We start from the raw sequence: 12,325 nt of genomic DNA on the forward strand, positions 1-12,325 counted from the left end.
GCCTAAATAAAAGAACTTAGTCAATATTTTCAGTTATTACTGAACAAATTTAATTAGTAGTGCTTATACACAATTCCATTCAAAACTCAATTTTAATAGTTTTATGTTATGCATTTCTTTTTATATGCCTCATTGTATAATTTTTAAATAAATTATCCTCCTAAATATTCCTAACTTAACTGTTCATATTTCTTAATCATTGGCATAGAAAATTGCCTATTTTCTTTACATTTGTTAAGCAACAAGATAAGGTACACTTTGAATTCTCTAGAGTTTCATGGACATCAAAGAGATAGTCTTAAATCAGTATTCCAGTCTCTATTTTTTTTCTAAAGTTGGAAAATTCAATATCTATTTGAAAATTTTATGGGCACAACCATCAGATAAACATCCTACATAATTTTTATGGTCAAATATATATTTGGACAAGGACGAAGGTTATTAAGAACTAAAAATCAAAATTTGCAATTTACTTTAACTAGAAATTCTCTTGCTTGCTCAATTCTATTATATAAACTGATTTCTTAAAATTAGCTACTAATTCTTTTTAACCATATTTTATCAAATATTTCAAAATAATTTTTAATATTTACACTATAAATCTAAGCCACCTGTCTGCCGCTTCTCACCAGACCATTGCCTTGAAGCAATTGTTTCTTGGCATAATAAATTTTTTACAAAAAATTATATCTACTTAAAATAAATGTACTAAAAAAAATTGTTTGCTTACTCTTGTGCCTCCAAAAAAAAATATAAAAATTAATGTCGGAAAACTGGATCATACAACATGGTTTTCAAACCAATAAAAATGGAAAACTAAGTTGAAACATATTTCTGTTAGGAGATCTAAAAAAATAACTATGTTTTTGATTGGAAACACTTAGCTTAAATAAGACAGTAAAAACTTACAATATACCTGTCCACATCAACTTAGATAAAAGTGAAAAAAAAAAAAAAAGACAGCAAATAAGGAGGCCTCAATATTCAAATTTTATTTCGATATCAAAATCAGAAATGTAAAATACATAATGCACAATCTCCTGATAAAACAAGAAATTAATAGGTATAAAGTTTTGAAAGTATAACAAGGAAATAAGACAATTTTGAATATAAAACAATTTTTTTTTTATAAATAAATGAAGATAAAATATAGATGAACACTTAATACTTCATGATTTATTGCTATAACAGTGAAGCTAACACTAAAATACTGTGTGCTTACATTCAACAAGATGAGAATATTTTAGTAATAACAAAAGGTTACACCATTTAGAATAAATTTTGCTTAGAGTACATCAGAGAGTTAACAATTTTTTACCATAAATATCGACTTTCCTCTTGGGAACATACAAGCTAAACATACATTCAAAAAGCATGCAATATTCATTTAAATATTAGCAACGGGTTTCATATAGGCCACTCCTTCCGATGTAACGAACCCATTTAATAACGTCATGATCACTATAGTTAAGTTTTGGTTCAAACACTTTCAAGTAACGAACTTTCAAGCCAGATGGAGCAAAAGGTACTTCGAAATTCATTGATATAGGAGGACGATTCCACTTCTTTTTAGTATCGGTTTGCAAAAGCTCAATTTCAGCACTCAACTGGGTTTCTTTCATACCTGCCATACGCTTGATTTTCCATACAATAGCATTCTCACTGGCTTTGTACTTAGCTTTGCCCTTCATGCAGATGAGTTGAACACCACTAGTATTTAAAGGGGTAGGAATGCGGACTTCGATTTTCTGTCCAATGAGAGAAGATTTAAAATTAGATTTTAAGACAACTTTGACTTCCATCTTGGTACGGCCTACTTCTCTAACAAGGGGTATAATACGAAAGGGGAAACTAATATCCTTTGTGATTCTGTAACGCATCAGTTCGAATTCTCCATCTGGAGGAATAAAACTGATGCTATGCTCACTCTCGAACTTGCTCAGTTTGACACATTGGTGGAACTGGCAATCGTCAATTGCAATCGATGTTTTACCCGTGCTGCGACTTGGGTCATCCAGTGTGGTAGATTTGCCTTTGCTTTCCATGGTGATTTTGTCATTGATTCCAAATTTACATTCAGGCATACCGGAAAGGTAAGACTTCATTACAACTCTTCCAGCAACGTGAGCGCTCAAAACTTGACCCTGAGGAGACATTAACAGGTTGACATACTCCAAAACATCCAGGAACAACTCGTTTCTCCGGTACTTAATTCCCTCGCGACGCCATCCGATCTGACCAGTGACTTGAGTTGTAATCTGGGTCTGTTCCTCCTTGGTTTGAGATTTTACTCCTTGCTGGGTAATAAAGGTCTTCAGAATCCCGGTATCTGTATTCTGTGGATATCCAAAATCTAATATTTCATCAAGAAGCTCATAAATTAAGACAAAATTATTCTTTACATTCTCTTCACTTATTTTTCCAAAGTAAGACTGCATTACTTCTACCATTTTAAGAAGGAATTCAAAAACCATAGCTGCATTGACATTTTGCTTAGTTACAGCAGCCAACCAGATGTTGCTTCGTTTAATGTGGAAAAAACTGGTGCGAGCTATGTTGGTGACTGGACTACGTACTTGTTGTCTAGCGTGAATGACATTCACACGGAATGCATCCACAGCATTTCTTCCTATGTCATCTCTAAAAACTCTAGATACTAGCACCTCTCCTTTATGGTTGTAAATAAATAACCCTCCAATCATGTTTCTGTTATATCCGACCTGAAATACAAACAAAGTAATTAAAAAAATAAATTGTGCACAGTCTAATTTACTTTAAGAGTTAAAGAAAATTTTTAAATACTAAGTAAAACCATAGATATGATTGGAGTTTAAAAATTTCTGAATTAGTCATAAGAAAAATTATTATAGTAAAATCTGATTTTTTTTAATTTTTTTTTTCAGATAACCACTGCATTAATTTTTTTACATTAAGATATTTTAAAAATTCTCATGCATTTAAAATTTTTTAAGTGAGAGCAGTGGATATTACCTAATTGAAGTGATAGATATATGAAATGTACAACATGTTTTACATTTTTTATTACATTTAAAATTATTACTGCAGTGCAGATTTCACTAAAATGTATGGTAGTCACCAGAAAGTCATTCCGCATTGAAAGGAGATTGGTAGCAAACATATTATAAGGTTAAAACCTCCTCTTACTCTAATTAAAGGAAGCATTTCAAGTTTTTTTTTTTTTTCTTTTTAGAAGGGTAAAACAAATACTTAAGTAATAAATATAAAAAATGGAGACTTTTGTTGAACCCATGCATTAAATTTTAGAACATACTATAAAATTTTTGATTAAAAAAAATATTTACAATTATGAGGCCACTTAGAGTTTATAAAAACTAAAATGCATAAGTAAAATATTTATAAATTCAGGTATTCAAAATTCTATTAAATGCATTTTACTAATTAATATAGAAAACACATGTACATAAACTTAATAGATGAAAATATCCTTTCAAAAATTCTAAAAAGAAATACTTTTAAACTATTTTTAACAAAAAAAAAAATTTTTTTTCAATTATACTGATAATTTTTTCACTAGAAATGACGTTTGAATGAACAAGTTACTTTTTAAAATATAGTTTTAATTTACTCTTGGAGTTATAATAGTAAACGAATTATTGCTCGACCAAAAGAGGGCGTTGTAATCACTCACAATAATTCTGTAATCACTTTTGTGGCAGGCAATGGATTGAACTGGATAGCTTATTAGAAAGCCCCAATTCGCATTATATTTTTATTAAATTTGTTTGTTATTAAATATGGTTTCTTTATTTAATGCACTCATTCGCCACTGAATCATTCTGCAACAAATAAAAAATCAAAAATAAAATAATTTTAAAACTTTATATTTTCAAAATTTAGTTAGCTTTCAGTTTGTTAGAGCTGAAATTAAATATATAAGAGGTAATGTGATTGAGGCAAGCAAAGAATAGTAAATAGAAAGCATTTGCAGATAAGAAAAACTTAAATTACACAGCATATTTATAAAATCTAATTTTGAAATGAACAGATTGGCGATGAAAAAAAAATGCAATTCTAACAAATCTAAATTATTTATTTAAAAAAAACTCACTCAATTAAAATCTAAAAAGACTTTAAACAAAATTAATGAAGAATCAAGAATGATGAGAATTCCATTTTTCTCTTGAAGGCATATATCAGAAATAAATTGGGAAACTTCAAAACTACAGAGATAAGATTGTTAAAATTTTATAAAGCAAATATGAATTATCAAAAGACATTAAGCATAATACTAGAATTCAAAGCTACCAATATGAACAATTAACTAATTCGGTATGGAGTAACAGACTACAAAATAATGTCTAACTATTAATAAATAATTAGCAATCATACTAATAAAGTATCCCAATTAAAAAAATATAATGCTAAAAGAATTTATCCAAACAATTTCCCTGAAAAATTTTAATTTGCAACAAAAAGTGCAAGTGCCAAAAGTATAACTCTTAGAAAATTAGTAAAGTTTATATTAAGCAATTATAACAATAAAATCAGAAAACTAATAATTAGTAAACTAAACTTAAATCTTATTATTAATTACGCATCCTTAAACAAAGAGAAAATACATTAAAAATTTATTTAATACTAATTCTACGAGAAGCTTTTGATTGATAACATGTCTGTGTCAATTTAATACTTAGCTAAGCAGACAATGTAATTAGTGGAAGGAATTTCAATTTTGGTCTTTATTTTTAACTATAATTAGTTTTTAAACTTGTTTCATAAAATGATATTTAAGAGATACAAATAAGAGGATCTAAAATTCTAGTTTTTAAAAACATTATCAATTTGAAAAACGAACAGTAGTCTTTTAAATTACAATTCTCAAATTAATTAGGTACCTAATAATAAAAACCTAAAATATCCGTAAATATTGTATTACATTTCACTTAAGTAGGGTCGAGATGTAGAAACTTTTTTGACAGTAAAAAAAACAGAAGCAAACGCAAATATATGCATTTTGTGCATTCCCAAGAAACAGCAAATATATTTAAAATGATTACTATACACATATGTTAATAGAAAACCTATCGCAAATAATGTTTCATAAAACCCTTTAAGTTAATGCAATCTAAATAAAAAATAAAACAGAGGAAAAGGAAAAAATAAATAGCAAAAAACAAACTAGGGCATTAAACTAGGGTGTTAAACTAATCGAATTTCAGAAGAAGGCATACAATAAAAAAGATTAAATAAAATCAAAGCCTAATATGAATATTGAAAAGTTGTATGAAAGTAGACGCAGGTAAATAGAAAACAAGCAAGTACTTAAATTATGGAGAAAAAAAAATTTAAACTTATAGGAAACCTGGAATTGTTTAGTCAAATGTCATTTGCGAAAGAAACGAAATTGAAAAGCTTATAACCATATAAAAATATAATATGAAGCTAGTAAGAGAGAATACAATAGTGCAAGTGTAATTAATAACTTGTAAATAAAGAACAACTAGTATTTAATTAACAATTTAGATTAACAAGGCGAAAGAATAAGTTTAACGTCAGCAGTAGTTGCACAAAGGTTCAACGTATAAATATAATGATATTTAATTAATAGTGCTGCAACTAAAGGAAATATTATCGTGAAAACAAATAACTGAAATTACATACTTCATATAACAGAATTTAATTGAGTAAAATCAAATAAACCACATTTTAACAAGCAGGTTCCTCCCACCAGCTATTCGCTGCCTTTCGCCGCAATCTTGCACTGTGCTGCCATTTAAATTTTGTCAAAGATGTTGACATTTAGAATTGAGAGCGGTAGCCTAAAGATAAAAATCATGAGTAAGAAATAATATCCACGAGATAATTTTACTACTATAAGCTTTTCGCAGCAAATGCGTTTCAGATATGCACGCATCTAAAAAACAGCATTTTTGAGTTTTGAAAATTCCAGAAATCGACATGTTTGTTCTCGCAAGAGATTCGTTTTATTATTGAGCATTTTTGTTCCCAATGTTTTACATTGTTTCAATTTTATGAACTAGTTCACCTGCGAAGGGAATTCAAAATGTAAAAATCTGGGGCTTCTGAAGTTCTTCAGTGACTAGTCTGGTAGCATTTTAGTAATCTGTAGGACAGGAGAACGTCATGCAACTTCACGCTGCAATTAAAGAGTTAATGATAGAAGTGCGTGAGTTCGAGACCATTCACAACGCATGCGAAAAAATAGCTTATTCGAGTTGGTGAATAGTACAGTCACTCGAAAAAATATTTTTTCGAGTGACTGTACTACTTAACGAAAAATTTACCAATCAGGTTTTCATTCACACCTCCGAATTTGCATGTGCTATTTTTTTCTTGCTTGCAGTGTAAATGGCTCCTTAGTTCTTTCTTTCTTTATTTTTTTTTTTTTCATTTGCTCGAGTCATTTTTTCCCAACGTTGCATACAAACCGAACTGCAAAGAGGATTCGCGATCGCAACGAACTATAGGGGGCGTTGTTGTATGAGACGCTTACCTGCGATTTCCATATGAACCGTCATTCAGTTACTCTGGAGACGTCGTTAATGTAGCGTGTAGCATTGCAACGTTCCTTCTTTAATGTGGCTTATTAAATTTAAAAAAGAAAAATGCTTGATCTTCTTTCTTGTACAATCGAAAACAAAATGGTATCTCTTTTTATTAGAGAAGGAATATCCAAAACACATCGGAAAAATATTTGCACATTAACAGAAAAAAATATGTATATTCTTATAAGAGTTAAAACCTAATGCCCGAGAAATAGTATTACTAAATTTAATGATATAACATGAAAGGCCCATTTAAACTTTACATTCTATAGTTTTAAGAATCATATTAGTTCAAAAATTAAAATGAACAAAAAGTATACATAAGCCTCATAATTTTATGAAATTTAATTTTGTAAACAACGTTTTTTGACAACAATTTTTATCAAAAAATTTCAAGTTTCAATAAAAATCATTATTTAGAAACTAAGAAACGTAAAATAAAGAATGCTGACGAAACAAAAACAAAAAAAAAAAAAACAATTCTTTTTTGTCGCCATTTTTAGTGCTACGAATATTCGTCTTTGGGATTTGCCAAAAACAAAACAAGATGCAATTTTATTTTTTCAGGAGGGAAATATTTTACCGAAAAAACGAAAATGTACCAATTCCCACAACATAAAACTTTATCTTGGCAAACGTACGTTTTGGAAATGTTATTTCATTTGGAATCTTATTCATCAGAGTTCATATGGCGATATGATTGTTTTGAATCTATGCTAAACTCTATATCGGCTCATTTTCCACCGAAATCCAATTAACTATTTTGATTTTAAATAAAGTGTTTTATTTTATGAACTGTCGCAAAAATTTTAAGTGTAGATTGGCGGCACTTAAAAACCGCCAAATCTGTAGCGGCGGTGGCGTTAATACGTCGTAAGTACCGAATTTTTATTCCATACTTTTCTGAATCATATTATTTCAAACATTGGAATATACAAGAAGTATACATAAACACATAATGTTATACCATTTAATTTTTCAAAAGTATTTTGAGAACAATTTTTATCAAAAAATTATAAACTAAAAAACGGAAAATAAAGAATTCTTAGGATAAAAAAAACGATTTTAAGAATTATTAACATTGAAATAAAAACTTTCATATTGTTTCTTTGTTTATTATTCTTATAGTTCTTAATCAGACGTAAAAACCCATTCTGTAGAGAACCATCATCAAATGAAAAAAAAATATTTACAAGCAAATTTTTTATTGTAAAAATCATTGCACTTACCTAATTTATGATTCCCGGAGAATTCCAAAATGATATGTTCCTTGTTTGAAAACTTTATTCTCAAATAATAGATACATAGTTTATACCTTCATTACTTTTAGATAACATACTACACAGCAAAATTTTATAATTGATATGAATTTGAATATGTAGCTAAAAACAGAATAGCTGAATTCTAGTTGAACTTATTCTTTCAAAATTAAAAAAAAACTTACCAAGAAAACGATTTAAATTAATTAAGAATCAGCACAAATGGCACTATTTCAAGTAACTTGGATAATTTTTTATTGTTGTTTTCCGAATTATATGGATACAGAAATATATACTATTCTATAACGAAGAAGAATATGCTATAACTATTACAATTCTGTATGTTCTGAATTCATATTTATTCACTGGAATGACGAAAGCAATGTTGACTTCACTTTAATTCGTAATGAATTGAAGACAGAAGAAATGCATTTTACCTTAATACACACATCTGTAACAGTATCCGAAATCGGAAGTCATCAGTTGCAAGTTTGTTGATAATAGAAATTAAAAATAATTGAGGAATTTTTCTTCAAATGTTGGCGTGTTCTGTTCCAGAAAGATTTACTAATATTCTGGAGATTTTTTTCAAGTTCTTCGGCCTTTTCCTTAGGGAAATTTTGTTTCTTATTTGCTGCTAAAAAATGGCGTCTGATTCAGTCAATGACTTTGATGGAACTAAATGAAAACGTGATAAATTAATGTCCGATATTTACAGGCTCCCGCTAGACGGCGTACTCGAGCGTTGCGATCGCGAATTGATAAAAGAGTTATGGCCATCAATTTTCTGAAAACAAATTATGAATTTTTAGTACCCAAAAGATTGCACTTATCTTGAAAATATATAAATAAATACATTCAAGTGTGTTACAGCACATAGTTTGAGTATTTAAGGTTCTGGGCACTTGATTAAGGAGCTTTTAAAATAATGAATTATTTTCGACTTCTTAAAAATGCTAAACCGTAACTTATTTTACATAATTCATTAAAAATTTTAACTTTTTTAAAAATAGCTAAAATAATTTATGTTTATTTATTTTTTTAATAATTTCTATTTTGATTGACATAACAAATATCTTACTATTCTCAAAAAATACTGAATTTATTGTAACAAATCATAACATTATTTTGTTCCACCATACTGTTGTCATCAATGAGACACAGAAGAACAACAAAGAACGTAGTATGATTTTTGTATCTTAATTTTCAAATACGAAGCTCATTTACAGTGACGTAACTAGAGGAAACCGAACATCTGCCCCCCGGAGCGGAATTAATGTTGCATAATTGCTAATGAATTTTTGAATAAAAGGCATCTAAATTTATTCCTATAATCCTATTTTATACTTTACACAACTCTGAAACTTTCTTTTGTGAATGAATCTGTAAGTAAATGATATTTTTAATTTAACATTTGTCAGAAAGTGTGGCGAATTAACAAATTTATTTTATACATTTATTTCTTAATGAAAATATCTTATTTATGAGACAAATTTTCTACTATTAAATGTGTTCAAAACTATTTTAAAACTTTTTTTTAATGTTTTTGCTGACTAAAAGAACATTAGTGTCCAATGGCCCAACCCATCCAGAAGGGCTCATCAGCATCAAAATAGCTATCCAAGATGATGTCCATTTCAGGATGATGTTTACGGCCTATCCCCGATCCTGGATATAAATGATGTTTTCTATTTGTATTAGAAAATTATTCTGAAAGAATAGTAAAAAGAATATACTGAGAGAATATCCAAAACACGCGAAGGTTAAATTCAGTTCACAATTGATTGAACAATATAAATAACGTTTGATACATTGCTTCAGAACTAGTCAGAAAAATCTCAAAAATGGCATGAAAAAGATAATAAAAAAGTCTTAGATATGATAGAAGTGACATGACCTTGTGATGTGATCAATAATCAAGGAAGTTGTCTTAACAAACAAGTGGAAGGAAATGTGTTATCATGAATTAAAAACAATTAAAACTCAATTGGGATCAACAATTTTTCTCTTTTTTTTTAACATTTCCATTTGAAACATTTTAAAAAGTTGTCTGATAATTTAAAGAAAAATGTTTGTGATTTTTATTTCTCAAAACTTTTTCTACCTATCAAGCGGGGATATTTTCTCACAATTGATTTTTTTTAATTTCTGATACGTGAGATTTTTTAACAGATTTTAGTTACTTTTGTATCGCTTATTTTAAATCTGCAATCGGTTCTCTCTGCAAACTACATTTTTTTTTTTAAAATGACATTTGTAGTCTATTTTTTGCCGAAATGTATAAGTTTAAAAATGTTATATACAATAGGGCGTCGCTTAAATATTGCAGAAAATTTCAAGGGGTGTTAGGGTACATCATCAGGATTAAAATTGCATAGATATCCATGTCATTAAATATCGCCATGCGTGCTGCTTCCTTATTTTGAACTGTTTCTTCGAGTACTTCTGAACAGTTAAATAAGTGCGAAGCTACCTTAGCAGCGTACAACGGCATTTCCGAACATCGGTCTCTATATAATTTTATTCCTGATTACGTGATCTCCTAACTCCCCTGAAAGTTCGTTGCGACGTTTGCGCTACCCTCTGTTTTATATAACGCTTTTAAACTTGTATATTTCAGCAAAAATTAGACTAAAAAGTTCATTTTAAAAAAAAATTGTAGCTTTGGGTGTAAAAATTATTTCAGATTTGAAGTTCCCAGGAAAAATTGAGTATTTGTATAAATGCAATTTTTTTTTACCCAGTAATATCAATTATTCCCTAATTATCAATAATTACCTGAAATTCAGTGGAAAGTTTCAATAGAAAAGTATATTGCGTAAGTGAATATTTAACATATATAACATAAAATTCAAAATTAGCTGCTGTTGAAGTTATTGTTCCCACCTTTTGAAAAGTGATGCCGCTGCAAACAAAGCTGACAAAAATTAAAATTATCCCCTAGTTGGAGTTAAACCTAGAAGCAAATTGGCAAGACTATGTTATAAGTCACCTTCAAATTTATAATTAGTCCCGAGAGGTAAAACCTCAAATGATGATGATTAATAAATCTGGTCTTATCCTGATTAATAGTTAAACCCAATGTCTTAACAGAAGCCTCAAGCCGAGTAAAAATCTCTTCGACAGCCTGTTTGGTACGTCCTATTAAATCAATATATTTGAACAGAATTTTGGATAATTTTTTATCCCTAAAAAAACTAAGTTTTGAAGATTAGAAGTTAAAAATCAATATTTAAGTGAAAATAATAATTATTGATGCCAATAACTAATGAGATCAATAAGATCAAGGGAGGCATTAAAACAACTCAAAAACAGTTTAATTGAGGAGAATTAATAAAAGTGATTCTCAGTTAAATGCATTCTAGTTCCAGTATTAATCGAAAGACAAATAAATTGGTTGCGAATGATTTTAATCCCGCCTTTGTGCTCTCTGAAAGCAATAATAATTTATTTAGAAATTCGAAGCATTTTTGTTTTTCTCATTTAAACATTAATTTGTAATCCCTAACACGAATAGTTTTTGTTTTCATTTCTTACAAAGATCCTGAAAATATAAGTGAATGCTGGCTGTTAAGGTATATATTTTCTTTTTTAGTCTTTATTGCTACAACATGTTTTCAATAAGTCATAAATCTGGTTAAGTGATGGTGAGATTAAGTGTTATGAAATTAATCATTTTGATGACCTGGAAAATATTATCCTGGTCAAGATTGCGAAAATAATTTCATTTTTCCCCCACAAAAATCTACCATTTTACTTTTTTTAAAAGCACATAAAAATATTCTACAAAGTGTTATAAAATGCGTTTACATCCATTTAAAATTAATTTACTTAATTCAGCCGCGATGGTCGCCGTATTCTTCTTTTCCCTACTTATATTCATCTTAATTTTTTTTATCTCTTCAACTGTTTTCTTTATCTCGAACTTTAAAGTTTTCAAATTTTGGTCTATTATCTGATTGAAAATGCGAAGTTTATATCAAACACAAAGGCTGAACCTAGATGAAGTGCGCAAATGATATTGACATACAAAAAATAAAACAAAAGAATAACTTTTCTTGGACTTGAAATTTTTGCAATGCTTATAGGTTTGATAATTTTCTACTTATGATTGAATGTTTTAATAGACACTTTAGTTGCCTATTAAAATTTTTGTTTTGCTTATGGGTTTGATAATTTCCAACTTATAAGGACTAAATGTTTTAGGAGGCCGGGATAGTCTGGTAGGTAGGGCGCTGGGCCCATGTCCGAGAGTTCGTGGGTTCGAATCCCGTCGGCCGAAGACTCCCAGTGTAGTAAATGGTGACTGATACGAGTTAAATCTGTCGAGTCGCAAAGTCCTCCATGTTCCCATAACAAATCAATACCTCTGGGCTTACTGGATTGGAGATCGATTGTTCTCTGATCCAGGTCAAAAATTACAATCTGTGGATGAATGAATGGGTCCGACCTGTAAACGGGCGTGTGTGGCTGAAGACGAATTCTTGGCTGTAAATGGCGCCACTAAAAGACAAGAAA

At 29.2% G+C, this 12,325-nt stretch overlaps 1 protein-coding gene across 3 annotated transcripts; it reads right to left on the reverse strand.

Moving 5' to 3' along the window:
- Positions 1–967: 967 nt before the first annotated feature.
- AP-2mu (adaptor protein complex 2, mu subunit) lies at positions 968–6,158 on the reverse strand. 3 transcript variants are annotated; one of them, XM_016064403.4, is made up of 2 exons: positions 5,644–6,158; positions 968–2,720 (listed from the first exon to the last, which is right to left on the reverse strand). In XM_016064403.4, exon 2 carries the CDS (start codon positions 2,700–2,702, stop codon positions 1,395–1,397), a length of 1,308 nt encoding a protein of 435 aa, XP_015919889.1. In that variant the 5' UTR covers positions 2,703–2,720; positions 5,644–6,158; the 3' UTR covers positions 968–1,394. The 3 variants fall into 3 exon arrangements, with proteins under 3 accessions (XP_015919889.1, XP_015919890.1, XP_071035978.1); XM_016064404.4 differs by having other exon boundaries at positions 5,345–5,651; XM_071179877.2 differs by lacking the exon at positions 5,644–6,158 and adding an exon at positions 4,091–4,197.
- Positions 6,159–12,325: the final 6,167 nt, after the last annotated feature.

This window comes from Parasteatoda tepidariorum, chromosome 1 (genome assembly GCF_982258835.1).
Source record: "Parasteatoda tepidariorum strain Cologne lab strain chromosome 1, Ptep-v5.0, whole genome shotgun sequence".
In the NCBI taxonomy this organism is placed as follows: domain Eukaryota; kingdom Metazoa; phylum Arthropoda; class Arachnida; order Araneae; family Theridiidae; genus Parasteatoda; species Parasteatoda tepidariorum.

Bases quoted from the DNA above. Each gene is read 5' to 3' on its own strand.
- AP-2mu (XM_016064403.4), bottom strand. From the start codon at position 2,702: ATGATTGGAGGGTTATTTATTTACAACCATAAAGGAGAGGTGCTAGTA.